The sequence below is a fragment of the Oncorhynchus mykiss genome, chromosome 15, assembly GCF_057628025.1.
Source record: "Oncorhynchus mykiss isolate SJ-2025 chromosome 15, ASM5762802v1, whole genome shotgun sequence".
In the NCBI taxonomy this organism is placed as follows: Eukaryota; Metazoa; Chordata; class Actinopteri; order Salmoniformes; family Salmonidae; genus Oncorhynchus; species Oncorhynchus mykiss.
The window spans coordinates 69656302-69682500 of NC_143036.1; the positions used below are offsets into that span (position 1 = coordinate 69656302).

A 26199-nucleotide genomic window follows, 5' to 3' on the forward strand; every position below is an offset into this window, starting at 1 on the left:
ACATCCAGCTGACTTCATTACATCCAGCTGACTTCATTACATCCAGCTGACATCATTACATCCAGCTGACTTCATTACATCCAGCTGACTTCATTACATCCAGCTGACTTCATTACATCCAGCTGACTTCATTACATCCAGCTGACCTCATTACATCCAGCTGACATCATTACATCCAGCTGACTTCATTACATCCAGCTGACTTCATTACATCCAGCTGACTTCATTACATCCAGCTGACATCATTACATCCAGCTGACTTCATTACATCCAGCTGACTTCATTACATCCAGCTGACTTCATTACATCCAGCTGACCTCATTACATCCAGCTGACCTCATTACATCCAGCTGACCTCATTACATCCAGCTGACTTCATTACATCCAGCTGACTTCATTACTTCCAGCTGACATCATTACATCCAGCTGACATCATTACATCCAGCTGACCTCATTACATCCAGCTGACTTCATTACATCCAGCTGACATCATTACATCCAGCTGACATCATTACATCCAGCTGACCTCATTACATCCAGCTGACATCATTACATCCAGTTGACTTCATTACATCCAGCTGACTTCATTACATCCAGCTGACATCATTACATCCAGCTGACTTGTATTTTCTATGTATTTTCTATTTCTAAATGAAAAAAAAAATAAAAAAATCACTGGACATTCTCACACACACACACACACACACACACACACACACACACACACACACACACACACACACACACACACACACACTAACATAAACACTATACACACATACGCATGGATTTTGTACTGTAGATATGTGGTAGTGGTGGAGTAGGGGCCTGAGGACACACAGTGTGTTGTGTAATCTGTGAATGTATTGTTATGTTTTTAAAATTGTATAAACTGCTGGATCCCAGGAAGAGTAGCTGCTTAATGGGGATCCATAATAAATACAAATAGACACACACAGAAACATTTATGGTGACAGATTCCACATAATGTCTCTTACCCTTTAACTCACTCGGAGGGCCACATGTATTCTAGACGGCCCTTCGCCATCTCTGTATTCTAGACGGCCCTTCACCATCTCTGTATTCTAGACGGCCCTTCACCATCTCTGTATTCTAGACGGCCCTTCGCCATCTCTGTATTCTAGACGGCCCTTCGCCATCTCTGTATTCTAGACGGCCCTTCGCCATCTCTGTATTCTAGACGGCCCTTCGCCATCTCTGTATTCTAGACGGCCCTTCGCCATCTCTGTATTCTAGACGGCCCTTCGCCATCTCTGTATTCTAGACGGCCCTTCGCCATCTCTGTATTCTAGATGACACTTCACCATCTCTGGACTAATTGACTAAAACAGGTACACGCACACATATACACAGTCACACACACACACACACACACACACACACACACACACACACACACACAAACAGTAGCATCCACACATTAACACAGCCATAGCCTATAGCCTAAACATGCAGGTAGACACTGAAGAAGAAGAATCAACAGTGTAGGTATTTATGGTAACGGTCAATGTGTCGGCAGAGAAGACTCCTTCTTTATACACTACTGTAGAGTATTCACAGACACTAGCTTTGAGATTCAACATCCACTGTTACATATCTGATCTGGGGAACACATTGCTGTGAGAAGTGATCGATCTCATGATTGATCTCATCTTTAATAGGGGAGGTGCTAGGTGAGCATGAGCAGTAAGTGGTATCCATGGAGATGATAGGCCCACTTCCTGTGCTGGAGGAAATGGGTACCGGGGTGTGTGTGTGTGTGTGTCTATATTCTATAACCACCAATTAACTGCTTCTACGGGGTCAGGGAGAATCAAATGCTGTTTCAGAGACAATTATGATTCTGTGAGATAGGTGGGTGGCTGCCAAGTATCACTGTGTGTGTGTGTGTATGTGTGTATAAGAGAAAATTTGTGAGCGAGAGAGAACGAGAGAGAGCGAGAATGAGAGAGAGCAAGAATGAGAGAGAGCAAGAATGAGAGAGAGCAAGAATGAGAGAGAGAATGAGAGAGAGAACGAGAGAGAGCGAGAATGAGAGAGAGAATGAGAGAGCGAGAATGAGAGAGAGCAAGAATGAGAGAGAACGAGAGAGAGAACGAGAGAGAGAACGAGAGAGAGAGAGAATGCGAGAGCGCAAGAATGAGAGAGAGCAAGAATGAGAGAGAACGAGAGAGAGAACGAGAGAGAACGAGAGAGAGAACGAGAGAGAGAACGAGAGAGAGAACGAGAGAGAGCGAGAATGAGAGAGAGCAAGAATGAGAGAGAACGAGCGAGAGAGAGAATGAGAGAGAACGAGAGAGAGAGAGAATGAGAGAGAGAACGAGAGAGAGCGAGAATGAGAGAGAGAACGAGAGAGAGAGCGAGAGAGGTGGCTGTGGAAACCTCACAAAGTCCAGAGGAAACTATTACCTGGCCGTATACTAACTGATGAATTCACCAACTGTAAGTCTCTCTGTATAAGAACGTCTGCTAAATGACTCAAATGGAAATGTACACCATAACATAAATTAAGAAGAATGTTGATCTTGTGAATAGGTTGTGAACAGGTTGTGAATAGGTTGTGAACAGGTTGTGAATAGGTTGTGAACAGGAAACAAAGTATGAGCAGAAGTAAGTAAGCATACATGTCTGTATAAATATGTCCACACAGACAGTTGTATGATTTCCATGTTTACCATATCATATTATGTACCCACTTGTGAATATGCGTGTCCTGCGAGTGTGTGTGTGTGTGTCCGTCCTGCGAGTGTGTGTGTGTCCGTCCTGCGAGTGTGTCCGTCCTGCAAGTGTGTGTGTGTCTGTCCTGCGAGTGTGTGTGTCCGTCCTGCGAGTGTGTGTGTGTGTCCGTCCTGCGAGTGTGTGTGTGTGTCCGTCCTGCGAGTGTGTGTGTGTCCATCCTGCGAATGTGTGTGTGTCCGTCCTGCGAGTGTGTGTGTGTGTCCTGCGAGTATGTGTTCCCGGCCCCCCTCACCTGCAGCAGGGGCCTCTGCACCGCCAGGACCTTCATAGTATCGGCACTAGCCAGGACTTTCAGTGGGTCTGCTGTCTTGCTGACGGCCCGGATCTCCTTGTTGATCTCTGTTCTGACCTGGTGCAGGAACAGGTCGTTGATGTAGTAGGTCAGGAAGGTCCGGAGCTGGCACTGCTTGGCCTGCCCCGGTGAACCCATGTTCTGCTCTGTCTCATTGATGAACCTTGGGGGGGACAATGTTGAGGGAACGTTAGAGAGAGTGGAGAGGAACGTTGCGGCAACATTAGCCTGGATAAACCTATGGGGAGAAACAGAGACGGGACAGGAATGTTAGTGCAACGTTAGAGAACCTTGAGCCATCGTTAGAGAAACTGTACAGGAAGGCTACAGCAATGTTAGCCTGGACAGGGAGATACCTCGTCAGTTGTACGACTGAATGCCTTCAACTGAAATGTGTCTTCCGCATTTAACCCCTCTAGGAACGTAAGAAGTAGTTCCACTAGCTGCAGTACACAGATGCTGTAACACCCATGATAAGGAGGTGATAATGTATTCCCATTAAATAAACAGAGGGGAATTGCGTTACTGGAATGAGTGGTAGTATTGGGAACTCATTTGGAGAGAATAATTGGAGTGCAGACTGTATTCATACTTTTAGAAAAGTTAAGGGTTAAAGGGCGATAACGTGGCAGGATGTTTCCAGGACAACTTGGACAAACTGCTCAGGATAAGTCCTTGAAAACACTGGCGTCCTCCGATCTACATGGGTGAGTGTTTAACTAGCTGTCGAGTTGGTCAGATAGGTTCACACAGCAATGTAAGGGCTGGGGAGCACCATACACACCTCATCTGTCAAGGAATCACTGATAATCACTAGGCCTGTCTCACACACACACACACCTCCACGCAAGAGTGAGTGTGTCCTTAACAGCTTAACACACACAAATACACAAATTAATCAAATCCTTCACGTCAGGGTGAAGGGGGACAGATCTATTCAGAGTTGGAACTATGGAGCAATGGAAGGAAGGAGAAAGTGAGGTAGGGAAGAAAGCGGGAGGGGAAAAAGAAATAACAAACGAACGAAAGGAAGGAAGGAAGGAAGGAAGGAAGGAAGGAAGGAAGGAAGGAAGGAAGGAAGGAAGGAGAAAGTCTGGACTCTAGGTGTCTATAGTGGGGGACAGCAGGGCTAGAGAGGGCTCTGTAGAAGGCTCTAGGTGTCTAGAGTGGGGGACAACAGGGCTAGAGAGGGCTCTGTAGAAGGCTCTAGGTGTCTATAGTGGGGGACAACAGGGCTAGAGAAGGCTCTGTAGAAGGCTCTAGGTGTCTAGAGTGGGGGACAGCAGGGCTAGAGAGGGCTCTGTAGAAGGCTCTAGGTGTCTATAGTGGGGGACAGCAGGGCTAGAGAGGGCTCTGTAGAAGGCTCTAGGTGTCTAGAGTGGGGGACAGCAGGGCTAGAGAGGGCTCTGTGGAAGGCTCTAGGTGTCTAGAGTGGGGGACAACAGGGCTAGAGAGGGCTCTGTAGAAGGCTCTAGGTGTCTAGAGTGGGGGACAGCAGGGCTAGAGAAGGCTCTGTAGAAGGCTCTAGGTGTCTAGAGTGGGGGACAGCAGGGCTAGAGAAGGCTCTGTAGAAGGCTCTAGGTGTCTAGAGTGGGGGACAGCAGGGCTAGAGAAGGCTCTGTAGAAGGCTCTAGGTGTCTATAGTGGGGGACAGCAGGGCTAGAGAAGGCTCTGTAGAAGGCTCTAGGTGTCTATAGTGGGGGACAGCAGGGCTAGAGAGGGCTCTGTGGAAGGCTCTAGGTGTCTAGAGTGGGGGACAGCAGGGCTAGAGAAGGCTCTGTAGAAGGCTCTAGGTGTCTAGAGTGGGGGACAGCAGGGCTAGAGAAGGCTCTGTAGAAGGCTCTAGGTGTCTAGAGTGGGGGACAGCAGGGCTAGAGAAGGCTCTGTAGAAGGCTCTAGGTGTCTAGAGTGGGGGACAGCAGGGCTAGAGAGGGCTCTGTAGAAGGCTCTAGGTGTCTATAGTGGGGGACAGCAGGGCTAGAGAAGGCTCTAGGTGTCTATAGTGGGGGACAGCAGGGCTAGAGAGGGCTCTGTGGAAGGCTCTAGGTGTCTAGAGTGGGGGACAGCAGGGCTAGAGAAGGCTCTGTAGAAGGCTCTAGGTGTCTAGAGTGGGGGACAGCAGGGCTAGAGAAGGCTCTGTAGAAGGCTCTAGGTGTCTAGAGTGGGGGACAGCAGGGCTAGAGAAGGCTCTGTAGAAGGCTCTAGGTGTCTAGAGTGGGGGACAGCAGGGCTAGAGAGGGCTCTGTAGAAGGCTCTAGGTGTCTAGAGTGGGGGACAGCAGGGCTAGAGAAGGCTCTGTAGAAGGCTCTAGGTGTCTATAGTGGGGGACAGCAGGGCTAGAGAAGGCTCTGTAGAAGGCTCTAGGTGTCTAGAGTGGGGGACAGCAGGGCTAGAGAGGGCTCTGTAGAAGGCTCTAGGTGTCTAGAGTGGGGGACAACAGGGCTAGAGAAGGCTCTGTAGAAGGCTCTAGGTGTCTAGAGTGGGGGACAGCAGGGCTAGAGAAGGCTCTGTAGAAGGCTCTAGGTGTCTAGAGTGGGGGACAACAGGGCTAGAGAGGGCTCTGTAGAAGGCTCTAGGTGTCTAGAGTGGGGGACAGCAGGGCTAGAGAGGGCTCTGTAGAAGGCTCTAGGTGTCTAGAGTGGGGGACAACAGGGCTAGAGAAGGCTCTGTAGAAGGCTCTAGGTGTCTAGAGTGGGGGACAACAGGGCTAGAGAGGGCTCTGTAGAAGGCTCTAGGTGTCTAGAGTGGGGGACAGCAGGGCTAGAGAAGGCTCTGTAGAAGGCTCTAGGTGTCTAGAGTGGGGGACAGCAGGGCTAGAGAGGGCTCTGTAGAAGGCTCTAGGTGTCTAGAGTGGGGGACAGCAGGGCTAGAGAGGGCTCTGTAGAAGGCTCTAGGTGTCTAGAGTGGGGGACAGCAGGGCTAGAGAAGGCTCTGTAGAAGGCTCTAGGTGTCTATAGTGGGGGACAGCAAGGGGGGGTAAGAGAGAGAGAGTGAGAGAGTTGAACTGTGAGAGAGGTGAACTGTAAGAGAAAAGGAGAGGTCTCCTAAAAATTCTATAGTAGACTAATTTAAGTTGAGCCTACAATGACTACCAGGCATCCAGCCCATCTTAAAATACACAGAACATCACTAAATACCCCTCAATAACTCTAAATATAATTAGTGCTGACAACGTTTAATAAATGTGCATTTTTTGTTGTTGTTATTGATCGAGAACCCAAGTTGCAGCGTCAACGTTCCATGAAGACCAAGAAGATACATCATGTCCTGTTACGATTGTCATTGTCTCAATATGCACAGCAAGTTGATGGATCTGGATTGGTGTGTGTGAGCACAGATGGATTTTAGTTGGTGAGAGCGATAACGTTTGAATAATGTTGGGGAGAGGACGGATGGATGCAGTCGAAGCCGCTCTCTGTCCAAATAACCATCTGGAGCTGAGCCTCAGGACTTGGCCCTGTGTCACCATGCAGTCAACTGAGGTAACTCAACTGCTTGTCCAGACGCTTAGCTAACGTGCAGGTGCTAACCCAGACATTGACCTAACAACCAGGTAACATATTTATCAAATTGGCTGATAACATTCAAAGGAATGTTGATGATGGCATTAAGTCCATTCAATTAATACTACAGTCTGGTGCCAACTTTGTGGCATTCTACCTACTTTACACACATACACGTATGCCCACGCACACACTCTGTAGCCAAGCAGGCTGTTGCCAGGCAACAAACATATTTACATAAGTCTAATGACCCATTGTATCTTCAAAAGTTGTAAGCCACCTCCACAGTAGGGCTGCATGATATTCCACATGCCTGGATCACAATGTTGTTTTCATGTAGTCTTTTTGGTCTCGCCTCCTTCGCTCCCTTCTGTGCACACACACACACACACACACACACACACACACACACACACACACACACAGTGAGTGGCAGCCCCTCCCCCTGCCACTCACAACAACAAATATGAGATTCCTTCTTCCTCTCTGAGAAGCGGTTTCAACTTGATTTTTTGCATCTGAGGTCACCGAAACACAATGTTTTGCATCTGAGGTCACCGAAACACAATGTTTTGCATCTGAGGTCACCGAAACACAATGTTTTGCATCTGAGGTCACCGAAACACAATGTTTTGCATCTGAGGTCACCGAAACACAATGTTTTGCATCTGAGGTCACCGAAACACAATGTTTTGCATCTGAGGTCACCGAAACACAATGTTTTGCATCTGAGGTCACCGAAACACAATGTTTTGCATCTGAGGTCACCGAAACACAATGTTTTGCATCATATGGACACCGAAACACAGAGACTTTATTTTATTGTCAGAGAAGAGAAGTTCCCTTCTCTACCGATAGCCTTTTTATGTCTCAACTCCTCAAACTGCACACAGAGCAGACACTACTAAAACCGGAGTAGCAACGAACATTGGTTCTGGAAAATGAAAGCTCAGTTTGTCGTGCGCGGGGTTGCTGTACCACGTACCGCTAGCAGTGTTTTAACCAAAGACTTTTATACTAGCTGTCAAGTCTGTGTTTTATAAATGTGCAATAAAAAAACAATATATAAGGAATTGTCAACTCACTGTCATTCTGAGAAATACTAAACACACTTGATTTCAACATCTGAACAGAGTGGACAGAATAGCACGCTGTTCAGACAGATGGAGACAGACAGAAGGGTGTGTTCATAACAATTCAACTGTCAACCTTGTTAGCTAGAAAATAGAGCCAAGTTGGCTAAACTTGAAATATAAAGATTAGCTGGCTACTCAATAGCACATGGGCTTGTGGTTGAGAGATTGTTGATGAGACCTGTGCTAATTTTCTATAGCCTAATGCCTGCTACAATAAGTTAGTCATGATTAGTGAATGTGGATTGTGTATGGTTCTGGTTAAATTTGTAACAAAAGGTACATTTTCATAGACTGACTTGAAAGCCAAATCAGTGACAATAGCAAAAAAAAGCAGATCAAACTATTTTGATAAAATAATAAAATAATGAATGGGTATTATGGTTGTGGAAGGATTATATTTAGCCTGGGTATCATTGCACAAACCCCAAATCCATTCGATTATTGCTGAGTGTTTGAAAACCTTTAATTGTACAACAAAGTTTATTTAGATTTGTTAAAAAAAAAATGTCATCACAATATATGTTGTGAATTGCCCATAAATTAGAAAAAACTATAGCAGCAGCAGAGTAAAATAGCTACAGTAACTGTCAGAAGGTGGAAGCCACCTCCACAGTAGCAGTAGGGTACAGGAGCTACAGTAACTGTCAGAAGGTGGAAGCCACCTCCACAGTAGCAGTAGGGTACAGGAGCTACAGTAACTGTCAGAAGGTGGAAGCCACCTCCACAGTAGCAGTAGGGTACAGGAGCTACAGTAACTGTCAGAAGGTGGAAGCCACCTCCACAGTAGCAGTAGGGTACAGGAGCTACAGTAACTGTCAGAAGGTGGAAGCCACCTCCACAGTAGCAGTAGGGTACAGGAGCTACAGTAACTGTCAGAAGGTGGAAGCCACCTCCACAGTAGCAGTAGGGTACAGGAGCTACAGTAACTGTCAGAAGGTGGAAGCCACCTCCACAGTAGCAGTAGGGTACAGGAGCTACAGTAACTGTCAGAAGGTGGAAGCCACCTCCACAGTAGCAGTAGGGTACAGGAGCTACAGTAACTGTCAGAAGGTGGAAGCCACCTCCACAGTAGCAGTAGGGTACAGGAGCTACAGTAACTGTCAGAAGGTGGAAGCCACCTCCACAGTAGCAGTAGGGTACAGGAGCTACAGTAACTGTCAGAAGGTGGAAGCCACCTCCACAGTAGCAGTAGGGTACAGGAGCTACAGTAACTGTCAGAAGGTGGAAGCCACCTCCACAGTAGCAGTAGGGTACAGGAGCTACAGTAACTGTCAGAAGGTGGAAGCCACCTCCACAGTAGCAGTAGGGTACAGGAGCTACAGTAACTGTCAGAAGGTGGAAGCCACCTCCACAGTAGCAGTAGGGTACAGGAGCTACAGTAACTGTCAGAAGGTGGAAGCCACCTCCACAGTAGCAGTAGGGTACAGGAGCTACAGTAACTGTCAGAAGGTGGAAGCCACCTCCACAGTAGGAGTAGGGTACAGGAGCTACAGTAACTGTCAGAAGGTGGAAGCCACCTCCACAGTAGCAGTAGGGTACAGGAGCTACAGTAACTGTCAGAAGGTGGAAGCCACCTCCACAGTAGCAGTAGGGTACAGGAGCTACAGTAACTGTCAGAAGGTGGAAGCCACCTCCACAGTAGCAGTAGGGTACAGGAGCTACAGTAACTGTCAGAAGGTGGAAGCCACCTCCACAGTAGCAGTAGGGTACAGGAGCTACAGTAACTGTCAGAAGGTGGAAGCCACCTCCACAGTAGCAGTAGGGTACAGGAGCTACAGTAACTGTCAGAAGGTGGAAGCCACCTCCACAGTAGCAGTAGGGTACAGGAGCTACAGTAACTGTCAGAAGGTGGAAGCCACCTCCACAGTAGCAGTAGGGTACAGGAGCTACAGTAACTGTCAGAAGGTGGAAGCCACCTCCACAGTAGCAGTAGGGTACAGGAGCTACAGTAACTGTCAGAAGGTGGAAGCCACCTCCACAGTAGGAGTAGGGTACAGGAGCTACAGTAACTGTCAGAAGGTGGAAGCCACCTCCACAGTAGGAGTAGGGTACAGGAGCTACAGTAACTGTCAGAAGGTGGAAGCCACCTCCACAGTAGCAGTAGGGTACAGGAGCTACAGTAACTGTCAGAAGGTGGAAGCCACCTCCACAGTAGCAGTAGGGTACAGGAGCTACAGTAACTGTCAGAAGGTGGAAGCCACCTCCACAGTAGCAGTAGGGTACAGGAGCTACAGTAACTGTCAGAAGGTGGAAGCCACCTCCACAGTAGCAGTAGGGTACAGGAGCTACAGTAACTGTCAGAAGGTGGAAGCCACCTCCACAGTAGCAGTAGGGTACAGGAGCTACAGTAACTGTCAGAAGGTGGAAGCCACCTCCACAGTAGCAGTAGGGTACAGGAGCTACAGTAACTGTCAGAAGGTGGAAGCCACCTCCACAGTAGCAGTAGGGTACAGGAGCTACAGTAACTGTCAGAAGGTGGAAGCCACCTCCACAGTAGCAGTAGGGTACAGGAGCTACAGTAACTGTCAGAAGGTGGAAGCCACCTCCACAGTAGCAGTAGGGTACAGGAGCTACAGTAACTGTCAGAAGGTGGAAGCCACCTCCACAGTAGCAGTAGGGTACAGGAGCTACAGTAACTGTCAGAAGGTGGAAGCCACCTCCACAGTAGCAGTAGGGTACAGGAGCTACAGTAACTGTCAGAAGGTGGAAGCCACCTCCACAGTAGCAGTAGGGTACAGGAGCTACAGTAACTGTCAGAAGGTGGAAGCCACCTCCACAGTAGCAGTAGGGTACAGGAGCTACAGTAACTGTCAGAAGGTGGAAGCCACCTCCACAGTAGCAGTAGGGTACAGGAGCTACAGTAACTGTCAGAAGGTGGAAGCCACCTCCACAGTAGCAGTAGGGTACAGGAGCTACAGTAACTGTCAGAAGGTGGAAGCCACCTCCACAGTAGCAGTAGGGTACAGGAGCTACAGTAACTGTCAGAAGGTGGAAGCCACCTCCACAGTAGCAGTAGGGTACAGGAGCTACAGTAACTGTCAGAAGGTGGAAGCCACCTCCACAGTAGCAGTAGGGTACAGGAGCTACAGTAACTGTCAGAAGGTGGAAGCCACCTCCACAGTAGCAGTAGGGTACAGGAGCTACAGTAACTGTCAGAAGGTGGAAGCCACCTCCACAGTAGCAGTAGGGTACAGGAGCTACAGTAACTGTCAGAAGGTGGAAGCCACCTCCACAGTAGCAGTAGGGTACAGGAGCTACAGTAACTGTCAGAAGGTGGAAGCCACCTCCACAGTAGCAGTAGGGTACAGGAGCTACAGTAACTGTCAGAAGGTGGAAGCCACCTCCACAGTAGCAGTAGGGTACAGGAGCTACAGTAACTGTCAGAAGGTGGAAGCCACCTCCACAGTAGCAGTAGGGTACAGGAGCTACAGTAACTGTCAGAAGGTGGAAGCCACCTCCACAGTAGGAGTAGGGTACAGGAGCTACAGTAACTGTCAGAAGGTGGAAGCCACCTCCACAGTAGGAGTAGGGTACAGGAGCTACAGTAACTGTCAGAAGGTGGAAGCCACCTCCACAGTAGCAGTAGGGTACAGGAGCTACAGTAACTGTCAGAAGGTGGAAGCCACCTCCACAGTAGCAGTAGGGTACAGGAGCTACAGTAACTGTCAGAAGGTGGAAGCCACCTCCACAGTAGCAGTAGGGTACAGGAGCTACAGTAACTGTCAGAAGGTGGAAGCCACCTCCACAGTAGCAGTAGGGTACAGGAGCTACAGTAACTGTCAGAAGGTGGAAGCCACCTCCACAGTAGCAGTAGGGTACAGGAGCTACAGTAACTGTCAGAAGGTGGAAGCCACCTCCACAGTAGCAGTAGGGTACAGGAGCTACAGTAACTGTCAGAAGGTGGAAGCCACCTCCACAGTAGCAGTAGGGTACAGGAGCTACAGTAACTGTCAGAAGGTGGAAGCCACCTCCACAGTAGCAGTAGGGTACAGGAGCTACAGTAACTGTCAGAAGGTGGAAGCCACCTCCACAGTAGCAGTAGGGTACAGGAGCTACAGTAACTGTCAGAAGGTGGAAGCCACCTCCACAGTAGCAGTAGGGTACAGGAGCTACAGTAACTGTCAGAAGGTGGAAGCCACCTCCACAGTAGCAGTAGGGTACAGGAGCTACAGTAACTGTCAGAAGGTGGAAGCCACCTCCACAGTAGCAGTAGGGTACAGGAGCTACAGTAACTGTCAGAAGGTGGAAGCCACCTCCACAGTAGCAGTAGGGTACAGGAGCTACAGTAACTGTCAGAAGGTGGAAGCCACCTCCACAGTAGCAGTAGGGTACAGGAGCTACAGTAACTGTCAGAAGGTGGAAGCCACCTCCACAGTAGCAGTAGGGTACAGGAGCTACAGTAACTGTCAGAAGGTGGAAGCCACCTCCACAGTAGCAGTAGGGTACAGGAGCTACAGTAACTGTCAGAAGGTGGAAGCCACCTCCACAGTAGCAGTAGGGTACAGGAGCTACAGTAACTGTCAGAAGGTGGAAGCCACCTCCACAGTAGCAGTAGGGTACAGGAGCTACAGTAACTGTCAGAAGGTGGAAGCCACCTCCACAGTAGCAGTAGGGTACAGGAGCTACAGTAACTGTCAGAAGGTGGAAGCCACCTCCACAGTAGCAGTAGGGTACAGGAGCTACAGTAACTGTCAGAAGGTGGAAGCCACCTCCACAGTAGCAGTAGGGTACAGGAGCTACAGTAACTGTCAGAAGGTGGAAGCCACCTCCACAGTAGCAGTAGGGTACAGGAGCTACAGTAACTGTCAGAAGGTGGAAGCCACCTCCACAGTAGCAGTAGGGTACAGGAGCTACAGTAACTGTCAGAAGGTGGAAGCCACCTCCACAGTAGCAGTAGGGTACAGGAGCTACAGTAACTGTCAGAAGGTGGAAGCCACCTCCACAGTAGCAGTAGGGTACAGGAGCTACAGTAACTGTCAGAAGGTGGAAGCCACCTCCACAGTAGCAGTAGGGTACAGGAGCTACAGTAACTGTCAGAAGGTGGAAGCCACCTCCACAGTAGCAGTAGGGTACAGGAGCTACAGTAACTGTCAGAAGGTGGAAGCCACCTCCACAGTAGCAGTAGGGTACAGGAGCTACAGTAACTGTCAGAAGGTGGAAGCCACCTCCACAGTAGCAGTAGGGTACAGGAGCTACAGTAACTGTCAGAAGGTGGAAGCCACCTCCACAGTAGCAGTAGGGTACAGGAGCTACAGTAACTGTCAGAAGGTGGAAGCCACCTCCACAGTAGCAGTAGGGTACAGGAGCTACAGTAACTGTCAGAAGGTGGAAGCCACCTCCACAGTAGCAGTAGGGTACAGGAGCTACAGTAACTGTCAGAAGGTGGAAGCCACCTCCACAGTAGCAGTAGGGTACAGGAGCTACAGTAACTGTCAGAAGGTGGAAGCCACCTCCACAGTAGCAGTAGGGTACAGGAGCTACAGTAACTGTCAGAAGGTGGAAGCCACCTCCACAGTAGCAGTAGGGTACAGGAGCTACAGTAACTGTCAGAAGGTGGAAGCCACCTCCACAGTAGCAGTAGGGTACAGGAGCTACAGTAACTGTCAGAAGGTGGAAGCCACCTCCACAGTAGCAGTAGGGTACAGGAGCTACAGTAACTGTCAGAAGGTGGAAGCCACCTCCACAGTAGCAGTAGGGTACAGGAGCTACAGTAACTGTCAGAAGGTGGAAGCCACCTCCACAGTAGCAGTAGGGTACAGGAGCTACAGTAACTGTCAGAAGGTGGAAGCCACCTCCACAGTAGCAGTAGGGTACAGGAGCTACAGTAACTGTCAGAAGGTGGAAGCCACCTCCACAGTAGCAGTAGGGTACAGGAGCTACAGTAACTGTCAGAAGGTGGAAGCCACCTCCACAGTAGCAGTAGGGTACAGGAGCTACAGTAACTGTCAGAAGGTGGAAGCCACCTCCACAGTAGCAGTAGGGTACAGGAGCTACAGTAACTGTCAGAAGGTGGAAGCCACCTCCACAGTAGCAGTAGGGTACAGGAGCTACAGTAACTGTCAGAAGGTGGAAGCCACCTCCACAGTAGCAGTAGGGTACAGGAGCTACAGTAACTGTCAGAAGGTGGAAGCCACCTCCACAGTAGCAGTAGGGTACAGGAGCTACAGTAACTGTCAGAAGGTGGAAGCCACCTCCACAGTAGCAGTAAGGTACAGGAGCTACAGTAACTGTCAGAAGGTGGAAGCCACCTCCACAGTAGCAGTAGGGTACAGGAGCTACAGTAACTGTCAGAAGGTGGAAGCCACCTCCACAGTAGCAGTAAGGTACAGGAGCTACAGTAACTGTCAGAAGGTGGAAGCCACCTCCACAGTAGGAGTAGGGTACAGGAGCTACAGTAACTGTCAGAAGGTGGAAGCCACCTCCACAGTAGGAGTAGGGTACAGGAGCTACAGTAACTGTCAGAAGGTGGAAGCCACCTCCACAGTAGGAGTAGGGTACAGGAGCTACAGTAACTGTCAGAAGGTGGAAGCCACCTCCACAGTAGCAGTAGGGTACAGGAGCTACAGTAACTGTCAGAAGGTGGAAGCCACCTCCACAGTAGCAGTAGGGTACAGGAGCTACAGTAACTGTCAGAAGGTGGAAGCCACCTCCACAGTAGGAGTAGGGTACAGGAGCTACAGTAACTGTCAGAAGGTGGAAGCCACCTCCACAGTAGGAGTAGGGTACAGGAGCTACAGTAACTGTCAGAAGGTGGAAGCCACCTCCACAGTAGCAGTAGGGTACAGGAGCTACAGTAACTGTCAGAAGGTGGAAGCCACCTCCACAGTAGCAGTAGGGTACAGGAGCTACAGTAACTGTCAGAAGGTGGAAGCCACCTCCACAGTAGCAGTAGGGTACAGGAGCTACAGTAACTGTCAGAAGGTGGAAGCCACCTCCACAGTAGCAGTAAGGTACAGGAGCTACAGTAACTGTCAGAAGGTGGAAGCCACCTCCACAGTAGGAGTAGGGTACAGGAGCTACAGTAACTGTCAGAAGGTGGAAGCCACCTCCACAGTAGGAGTAGGGTACAGGAGCTACAGTAACTGTCAGAAGGTGGAAGCCACCTCCACAGTAGCAGTAGGGTACAGGAGCTACAGTAACTGTCAGAAGGTGGAAGCCACCTCCACAGTAGCAGTAGGGTACAGGAGCTACAGTAACTGTCAGAAGGTGGAAGCCACCTCCACAGTAGCAGTAGGGTACAGGAGCTACAGTAACTGTCAGAAGGTGGAAGCCACCTCCACAGTAGCAGTAGGGTACAGGAGCTACAGTAACTGTCAGAAGGTGGAAGCCACCTCCACAGTAGCAGTAGGGTACAGGAGCTACAGTAACTGTCAGAAGGTGGAAGCCACCTCCACAGTAGCAGTAGGGTACAGGAGCTACAGTAACTGTCAGAAGGTGGAAGCCACCTCCACAGTAGCAGTAAGGTACAGGAGCTACAGTAACTGTCAGAAGGTGGAAGCCACCTCCACAGTAGGAGTAGGGTACAGGAGCTACAGTAACTGTCAGAAGGTGGAAGCCACCTCCACAGTAGCAGTAGGGTACAGGAGCTACAGTAACTGTCAGAAGAAGCCACCTCCACTGTAGCAGTAGGGTACAGGAGCTACAGTAACTGTCAGAAGGTGGAAGCCACCTCCACAGTAGCAGTAGGGTACAGGAGATAGAGTAAGTTTCAGTTAATAATTTGACAACACATAATGGTGTACCTCAGTTCTTCTGACAATGCCAAGTTGCCCACATCATCATAATAATACTACTGTAAGCCAGTGTCTTGGCTACTTCTGGAGCTGTGACTGGCCCAGGTCATTTAAATCTCTATTCTGTCTACAACTAAATCACTCCTTTAAACCTAGAAACTTTCCTATTCAACGGATAAGAATTCAATAATGAGGTCTGTTTGAGATAATATGTTTACTATGGTGGAATCCAATATGACATTTGTTGAAAAAGGTTGTTTGGGTAATGACAGTGAGTAGGTCCTAAATGCCACCCTATTCCTTATAGACCCAGGTCAACAGCAGTGCACAATGAAGGGAATCGGGTGTCATTTGGGACACAAACAGAGAGAGCAGAACACCCGGGGAAGATGATGTCACAGGGCACAGCATGAGTCTCATCACCACGGAAACACCACGGCAACACTGTGGTGATGGTGGTGGGATGCCGCTGCTCTGGTCTGGGAAATACAAATTAATAACCGTGCAAATCTGATTAGCAGTCTTCATCCTCCGCACACACACATTCAGACGCATCCCCCTAACACACACACACACACACACACACACACTGTCCTGAGGTCGTCTCGGCCCTGTCCAGACTCCACAGACACACCCCCCCTCCACACACACCGAGGCAGCCAGCAGGCATTGCTCACTCTTAATAAGGAGATTAGGTCCCATAATTCGAGAGCTGTTCCATGGTCTTGCTAGTCCAGCAGCAGAAATAGAATGACTAGTGGGATGGACAGTCAGTCAGTGGTTTAATGGCTCATCAACAGGAAGTCTTCATTAGTCCACGTGCTAATGAGCCTGACACCCAAGCCACGAACACACACACACGAACACACACACACGAACACACACACACGAACACACACACACACAGATCTGGCTCCATCACTGATCAGTCCACACACCCACTAGTGAAGAGCCTGACTCAGAGAGCAGCAGCTCTTCCTCCCCCTAGGGCAGGGCTCTTCTGGATCCAACGGCTCTTCTAGTCGCACTAAAACCCCAGTTTATTAGCAGAGACTGCCGTTGATTGTGCTAGACAGCATCTAATTGACTATCTTTAGGAAACAGATGTCGGAGCCCGAGGCTTAGTGCTGGATAATCGTCTGCGCAGTACCCTCCCTGTGTATGTTGATATAAAAATAACATTCGGAACTCACTTACACCAATAATGTGCCCTCTAAATCTAATATAACTCCCATCTTGTTAATCTACTGTATTGAAACTATAACGATAATGCTTGTTTTCAGAGGTAGAAGGACGATGATCTGAGGTGTGTTTTATGTGTCCTCCCAAATGATTAAGGTTAGGACTTGGAGAGGCTCAGCTGATCCTCGATCTGTGCCTAAGGGAAACTTCTATTTGGAGTGGGATGCTGGAGAGAGTGTGCCAAAACAGATTATAAACTATTTAAAATCTCCCAGAATTCCCCCTGGGCCCCGGCCTATCAGCCGTGGCCAATTCACATTACTCTGGCCACCAAGGAGGCCATACCTTGCTGAGACCGGACACACACTGTTGGAGATGAGTGTGTGTGCCTAAGTCTGTGCACAAGTGTGTGTGTGGTGTGTGTGTCAATACTTCCAATCACCCAATAAAACACATAACTCCAGGCTTGACAGTGCTTAGCCAACTGATGACATTATGTGACATCAGCACAGTCAGCACTGCAGTACACATTCACCTCAATGACCCTGGAAAAGGAATCTAGTCCTCCAGTCAACTCTCTCTCCAGTAACAGAACTCAGGGACGAGTAGGGTTGAAAAATGATGGTGACTTCCACAAAATGCTATGGTTTTCCAGAAGTCCTGGTTGAAGGACACCGGATTTCCTGCTTATTCCCCCCATGATTCTGGAGATCTTCCAACCAGGATTCCTGAAAAACCTGGTAATTTTGGAGAAGTCACTGGAATTTTGCAACCCCAAGGACGAGGTTGCTGTACAATATGCCCAAGGCACCAGTAGAGCCTCATATCGCCACTAGATGGCAATATGACAGCTTCCTCCACAAATTCCTCACAACACCAGTGTCTGACTGGAATCTCCTGATAGAAATGGCATTGAGAGAGCATTAAGATTCTACTCGGTAGGTTACTGTATAAAGCCTGCTCGCTGTGTGTTGTGTTTATCGTTTTCCCCCCGCTCAGACAAAGAGAGGCAGAGTGAAATGCATATGGTCGTCCCACACACACACCCACCTCTCTCCCAGACTCCCCGCTGTCTGCGGCCCTCTCTCACCCCGACACAATTATTACACCAGTTAACGGCAATCACGTGTGTGTATGTGTGTGTGGGTGATGCCATATTGGCAGGTTAACAGGGAGGAGGAGGAACGTGAGGAAGGAAGAGCTACAGTAGCCAACTAACCCTGTCTCTATGGGAGTTCTACTGTCCTCATTCTAACCCTGTCTCTATAGGAGTTCTACTGTCCTCATTCTAACCCTGTCATTCACCTAAGAGGGCTATGGGAGTTCTACTGTCCTCATTCTAACCCTGTCTTTCACCTAAGAGGGCTATGGGAGTTCTACTGTCCTCATTCTAACCCTGTCTTTTTCCAAAGAGGGCTATGGGAGTTATATATACTCATTCTAACCCTGTCTTTCACCTAAGAGGGCTATGGGAGTTATATATACTCGTTCTAACCCTGTCTTTCTCCTAAGAGGGCTATGGGAGTTCTACTGTCCTCATTCTAACCCTGTCTTTCACCTAAGAGGGCTATGGGAGTTATATATACTCATTCTAACCCGGTCTTTCACCTAAGAGGGCTACGGGAGTTCTACTATCCTCATTCTAACCCAGAGGGAATAGTCTTCCTATATGCACCTTACTGAGGTACTGTCCCCATTGTGTAGGTTATAATGGTGCTACTGTTGGAATGATGTCACTTTAAATCTGATCACCACGACAGGCTAAACATGATCTGTATGTTACAGTAAGGTATTGTTTCCAACAGGTGGCGTCACTCCTACGTCATGCCGGTCCCTCGTCTGACGAAGGACAATACCTTGTTTGTGTGAATCTCAGTGTCTGTACTAAATCTGTCTGAGAGTTTGTAGGAGTGTGTGTGAGCGTGTGTCCATGCCTCTCTCTCTGTGTGTGTGTGTGTGTGTGTCCGTGTGTGTGTCCGTGTGTGTATCCGTATGTGTGCATAAGTGTGTGTTTGAGCCCGGTCCTGTCTGTGGGTGTGTAGACCAATTAAAGCAGGTGAGATTGATCACCTCAGGCTCTCCCCACCGTCTGGGCTTCCTGCAGTCAACAGGAAATGAGATGGCCTCGTTTAGCTGACGTCGCGCCACCATGACAAATCACCCGCACAGAAGCCATGCAGGTCCTGTGGCCTCCTCTCTCTTCTTTCTTCTCCTCTCTTGTCTTTTCTACTGCTCTTTGTTTCTCCAACCTCTCTTCCCCCATTCCTCATTTCTTTTGTCCCCTTTATGTCTCCAAGTTCTCACGTTTCTCCTACTCTTTCTGTCTCCAACCTCTCTTCTTCCTCTGTGTCCCATGCCCATTTCTCCTCCCCTTTATCTGCTCTCCTCTCTCTTGTTTTCTCCCATCTCTCTTCCTCCAGTGTGGAGAAAATACAATGTATGTGGGTATTCATTTAACTGCAGGAGCACCAAGAATAAAATAACTGTGCTAATGTCCATGACAATAAGGGTAGTTACAGGCTGTAGTGGGTATGACCCATGACAATAAGGGTAGTTACAGGCTGTAGTGGGTATGACCCATGACAATAAGGGTAGTTACAGGCTGTAGTGGATATGACCCATGACAATAAGGGTAGTTACAGGCTGTAGTGGATATGACCCATGCTAATGTCCATGACAATAAGGGTAGTTACAGGCTGTAGTGGGTATGACCCATGACAATAAGGGTAGTTACAGGCTGTAGTGGATATGACCCATGCTAATGTCCATGACAATAAGGGTAGTTACAGGCCCTAGTGGATATGACCCATGCTAATGTCCATGACAATAAGGGTAGTTCCAGGCTGTAGTGGGTATGACCCATGCTAATGTCCATGACAATACGGGTAGTTACAGGCCGTAGTGGGTATGACCCATGCTAATGTCCATTACAATAAGGGCAGTTACAGGCTATAGCGGATATGACCCATGCTAATGTCCATGACAATAAGGGTAGTTACAGGCTGTAGTGGATATGACCCATGCTAATGTCCATGACAATAAGGGTAGTTACAGGCCGTAGTGGGTATAACCCATGACAATAAGGGTAGTTACAGGCTGTAGTGGATATGACCCATGCTAATGTCCATGACAATAAGGGTAGTTACTGGCTGTAGTGGATATGACCCATGCTAATGTCCATGACAATACGGGTAGTTACAGGCTGTAGTGGATATGACCCATGCTAATGTCCATGACAATACGGGTAGTTACAGGCTGTAGTGGATATGACCCATGGTAATGTCCATGACAATAAGGGTAGTTACAGGCTGTAGTGGATATGACCCATGCTAATGTCCATGACAATAAGGGTAGTTACAGGCTGTAGTGGATATGACCCATGCTAATGTACATGACAATAAGGGTAGTTACAGGCCGTAGTGGATATGACCCATGCTAATGTCCATGACGATAAGGGTAGTTACAGGCCCTAGTGGATATGACCAATGACAATAAGGGTAGTTACAGGCTGTAGTGGATATGACCCATGCTAATGTCCATGACAATAAGGGTAGTTACAGGCCGTAGTGGGTATAACCCATGACAATAAGGGTAGTTACAGGCTGTAGTGGATATGACCCATGCTAATGTACATGACAATAAGGGTAGTTACAGGCCGTAGTGGGTATAACCCATGACAATACGGGTAGTTACAGGCTGTAGTGGATATGACCCATGCTAATGTCCATGACAATACGGGTAGTTACAGGCTGTAGTGGATATGACCCATGGTAATGTCCATGACAATAAGGGTAGTTACAGGCTGTAGTGGATATGACCCATGCTAATGTCCATGACAATAAGGGTAGTTACAGGCTGTAGTGGATATGACCCATGCTAATGTCCATGACAATAAGGGTAGTTACAGGCTGTAGTGGATATGACCCATGCTAATGTACATGACAATAAGGGTAGTTACAGGCCGTAGTGGATATGACCCATGCTAATGTCCATGACGATAAGGGTAGTTACAGGCTGTAGTGGATATGACCCATGCTAATGTCCATGACAATAAGGGTAGTTACAGGCCGTAGTGGGTATGACCCATGCTAATGTACATGACAATAAGGGTAGTTACAGGCTGTAGTGGGTATGACCCATGTTAATGTACATGACAATAAGGGTAGTTACAGGCTGTAGAGGGTATGACCCATGTTAATGTCCATGACAATAAGGGTAGTTACAGGCTGTAGTGGCTATGACCCATGCTAATGTACATGACAATAAGGGTAGTTACAGGCCGTAGTGGGTATGACCCATGCATGACAATAAGGGTAGTTACAGGCTGTAGTGGGTATGACCCATGCTAATGTACATGACAATAAGGGTAGTTACAGGCTGTAGTGGATATGACCCATGTTAATGTCCATGACAATAAGGGTAGTTACAGGCCGTAGTGGGTATGGCCCATGCTAATGTCCATGACAATAAGGGTAGTTACAGGCTGTAGTGGGTATGACCCATGCTAATGTACATGACAATAAGGGTAGTTACAGGCTGTAGTGGATATGACCCATGCTAATGTCCATGACAATAAGGGTAGTTACAGGCCGTATTGGATATTACCCATGCTAATGTCCATGACAATAAGGGTAGTTACAGGCTGTGGTGGATATGACCCATGCTAATGTCCATGACAATAAGGGTAGTTACAGGCTGTAGTGGATATGACCCATGTTAATGTCCATGACAATAAGGGTAGTTACAGGCTGTAGTGGATATGACCCATGCTAATGTCCATGACAATAAGGGTAGTTACAGGCTGTAGTGGATATGACCCATGACAATAAGGGTAGTTACAGGCTGTAGTGGATATGCAACAACACACTTCCCCTCGAACAATAGAACATATTGGCAGGTGCACACACACACCACACACACACCACACACACACACACACACACTACACACACAAACTGCACAAGCTAGCTTACACACACAGCAATGCCCTGGGCCGCACAATGCATCTCTTTGCCAAGGCCCAGTGGTTTTCCTCTGAATAGTGTTGTCTGAGAGGAGGCAGGCAGCTCGTAGAAAACCAGGGAGATTGACCCATTAGGCCTTGAGAGCAGAGGGAGGACGGCCTATATAATGGGAGTGAATGGGGGTAAATCGCTGCTTTGTGCATACTGTATAATAACATATAATGGAGGTCTATGGAGGGGAAAGCAGGTGATTGGGCTGTTCTGCACTGTTGGTTGTTCAATGGGGGGCTATAGAGAAAGATGTGGGTGATTGACATTGGGACAGTTGGGGCAATTCAAGCTCTTCAGAAAGGTCCCAATCATGTCCTTCAGGCTTAAAACGGCTGAACTGAACGGCTGAAGCCATTTCCCCTTTACACTCCTAATAAGAGCGAGCAAATGCCTCACTTACAGGTACCGAACCCAACGTCCCACAATACACATCCCATTCACCTCCTTCGTACAGTAGCTGACGACCCAATCAGTCCGCATGAGTTAGGCAAAGGCAGGTGTGGTCCAGGCTGTTGCACATTACAGTATCTCTCTGCTCCTGAATGCTTTATAGTTTGGACATTTTTCCAATTACAAGACTGGGATTTACAGGAAGCAATAAACAGGCTATTTCCTGCAGGTGCTGTTTGAGGAAGCGGAGAAGAGGAAACAGTTGGATAACAACAGAGGGGCTTAAGTAAAACAGCAACACCACAGGGTGTTTATACAAGGGCATGTGCTAACGTACTGGCAACCTTTCACCTTTCACCTTATCTCACTGAAAGACCATATGAATACATACAAGACATTTTTATTTTAGTCGTTTTTTGGCTGGAGAACCATGTAAAAAGAGATTGAAACTCAATTCAAGGTGACATTACGTGTGAAAACAGAGAATTATTTCACCTTTAGACCCTTCTCCCACGACAAGATAGTCAGATAAGCTTCTGACTGTCTGAGAAAAGCCTTCTATCTCAGCATAGAAATCCAAGTCCTCTCAAACTTGAAGCTCAATGTCAAATGAACACAGTGGGTGATTTATTAAGTAGAAGGTGGCTCCAACAGGGTCAAACTGAAGCCAAACTTACAGGAGCACACCAAGGATGAGGGGTGAAGTTAGATGGAGCGAGGAGGGTAAAGCACCAGACCCTGGGATACAAATCAATGAGGCTGGATTGCTAGAGTTATGTACCAACACAGATCCATCTGGATCACCTAGAGGGGGGTTTATACCGCCCCAAAAAGATAACAGACTTTCTTGGGACTAGGAACACGAGTGTGTGTGTACACACAGGGTCTGAGCTGCACTTTCACTTTCCTCCAAGAAAACACTTAACCCTCGACTAAGCTCAGACAAAAGCCTTGGGGCCTTAAAATTGACAGTCAATTTGCCCTCTGGTAATGACAGAGCTGCTGCTTTGAAATATGCACTGAGTATACACAACTACATTTTCATGACAGACTGACCAGGTGAAAGATATGATCCCTTTTCCTTATCCCCTTTTCTCCCCAATTTCGTGGTATCAGTCTAGTTAAGGTCTTGTCTCATCGCTGCAACCCCCGTACGGACTCGGGAGAGAGCCATGCGTCCTCCGAAACACAACCCAACCAAGCCAAACTGCTTCTTGACACAATGCACACTTAACCCGGAAGCCAGCCGCACCAATGTGTAGGAGGAAACACCGTACACCTGGCGACCGTGTCAGCGTGCACTGCACCCGGCCCGCCACAGGAGTCACTAGTGCGTGATGTAGCGACTCCTGTGGCGTGCCGGGCGCAGTGCGTGCTAAACCGGTGTTTCCTCCGACACATTGGTGCGGCTGGCTTCCGGGTTGGATGCGTGCTGTGTTTAGAAGCAGTGCGGTTGGGTTGTGTTTCAGTGGACGCAAGGCTTTTGACCTTCGTCTCTCCCAAGCATTTTGAGACACCCGCAATAACATCTGCTAAATATGTGCGCGCAACCAATAAAATGTGATGTAATTTGAATAAATACATTTGATTTGATGCATTAAGGTCAAAGACTGTCCCCAAAACGACACCCTCTTCTTCCCTGCATATTGCTCTGGACAAAATGTGTAGACTGGATGCAACTCGAGCTCGCTCCCCCCTCCCTCCCTCCCTCCCTCCCTCCCCCAGCATTGCATTTGGACCTTTATTTCACTGCAGCCCCCCCCCCCCACCCCTCCCTCCCTACCTCCCTCCCCCCCCCCCAGCATTTCATTTGGACCTTTATTTCACTGCAGGGCCTCCCCATCCTCCGGACCAGGTAGTCACCGCCTGATTGAAGGTGAAAAGAGAAACTGCCATAAAGAAAGACTGGACGGTGGAGCGAGGGACGACCCCCCTGACGAAGACTAGCGGGGAAGGAGGGAGGAGGGAAAGAGGGGAGGGGGGTGAAAAAGAAGAGAGAGGAACAGAAAATAGGAGGATGATTGAACATTTGTTAACCTCCTGAGGAGTATGAAAAGTAACCTATTATGCCACCCCGTCCCCACAGACCCCCGTGTCCCCCCCACCGTTCCTATTCTCCATAGTGACGCCTTGCTGAAATGGATCAATCAAATAAAATGACATGGCTCTGTATATGGGGGCAGTCGTGTCGACGATGCAATTCCAGCAGCGGGAGTCACCCCTGTGCTTTGGCTGTCATATCCACAGCAAGGATATTACCTACACATCCCAATACAGAGCACAGGTTGGAATGGAATGGCTTCCCTTCAGAAGGCAGAGTCTCACTCACACACAGCCATTACCATATCATACGGGCTACTGTGTGCAGTACTGTCTGATATGAATATGATGTGGGGGTTCAATTATTTATAGATCTCTTCATATCACGTACAGAGCTGTCTGTCTGTCTGTCTGTCTGACGCTGTGCGTTTGTGTTGCAGCTAACTGAAGATGCCCTGAGGGGGAAGGAACAGACAACCTTGACCTCTGACCTTTTGCTTGTGTTCTTCTGCTGAGAAGTGACAGTGTGTGTGTGTGTTTGTTCTTTTTGCGCAGTGTGTGTGTGTGAGCGCACACACAAGTGTGGTTGTGCCTGCACTGTTTAGGAGGTTAGTTGGGGTCAGCTGACTGGACATGCCTGCTGTAATTAAGCCCTCTGATTTCTGAGTGAGCGGAGGAGAAGGGCGATGGGGGAGGAAAAGAAAGGACAGAGGAAAGGAGAGGAGAGAAGGACGCCCTCACCTGAGGGGAGGATGGGGGTAAATGAGGGAAAGAGAGAGGGCAGTCGAGCGTTAAGAAAGAGATGAGGGTAAACCAGGGCAGATCCTTCCATAGAGGTTACAGTGTGTTTAGGTCAGGCAGAGTCATAGTAACCTTAAGAGGACGCTGGGACAACACTGCAGCAACCTCCACGTAACCATAGCAACAGATCTATGCTGCTTGGGTGGCCTGTCTCAGTCTGTGAGGGTGCCGTTGGGTGAGGGTGTCGTTGGGTGAGGGTGAGGGTGCCGTTGGGTGAGGGCGCCGTTGGGTGAGGGCGCCGTTGGGTGAGGGCGCCGTTGCGTGAGGGCGCCGTTGGGTGAGGGTGTCGCTGGGTGAGGGTGTTTGGTGAGTGTGTTTCCCAGGGAAAAACAGAAGTATTCAATAAACTTGGATTGTGAAGTAAATGTGTTTCTTTGTTTTGACTAGTGAAATAGTTCTGAGAGAAGCGTTGCCACATTAAAAGACAAGTCGTTTCATCACAACACTCTCTTGGATATAGGCTTTGGTTGAATAACAGTATTGTTTGCTATATTACGGCTGATCGCCATTCATATATCAATGACACCCAACGGACTACCAGCAGGTCAGTATTAAAGAAAGATGCCACTCCATACTCCAGCGTCACAGACACTTTCAAGAGCACTTTGGAATTTTCTCATTAAGCCACGCGCATGTTTCGGTGCAGTTGTCAAGGGAGCTGGTGGCAATACTCAATACTGCTGTTTCACAAAGTTCCAATCTAATTTACACTTGACACCCATCATTTCCATAATATGTTCCTTCCTTCCTTCCCTCTCTCTCATGTCTTTAGATGGGGCTGGTGTGGTCTGTTTGGGTGGGGCTGCTCAGGGTGGAGCGTGCCTCGTCGGCTGATTTGGGACAATTTGAGGGAATATCGTTGGGAGCACGTAAACAGACAAGCTAATCAGGAACACAACAGCCCTAATCAGACTGGAGTTAAATACCTGATGCTTAATGAATACCACCCCACTATTATGACAGGACTAAATAACATGTCTGTAAAATGCACCTGGGTCCACCTAGTATCAGACCAGACGTGGGTCCACCTAGTATCAGACCAGACGTGGGTCCACCTAGTATCAGACCAGACGTGGGTCCACCTAGTATCAGACCAGACGTGGGCCCACCTAGTATCAGACCAGACGTGGGTCCACCTAGTATCAGACCAGGCGTGGGTCCACCTAGTATCAGACCAGACGTGGGTCCACCTAGTATCAGACCAGACGAGGGTCCACCTAGTATCAGACCAGACGTGGGTCCACCTAGTATCAGACCAGACGTGGGTCCACCTAGTATCAGACCAGACGTGGGTCCACCTAGTATCAGACCAGGCGTGGGTCCACCTAGTATCAGACCAGACGTGGG

General features: G+C 48.6%; 1 protein-coding gene across 1 annotated transcript in view; it reads right to left on the reverse strand.

Annotated features, from left to right (window-relative positions):
• Positions 1-26199, reverse strand: part of LOC110513021 (exocyst complex component 4) — a 234029-nt gene that overhangs the window by 94943 nt on the left and 112887 nt on the right. The window contains exon 11 of the mRNA XM_090199128.1: positions 2993-3215. Within this exon, the coding sequence (XP_090055254.1) occupies positions 2993-3215 (223 nt within the window). The remainder of the gene's footprint in view (positions 1-2992; positions 3216-26199) is intronic.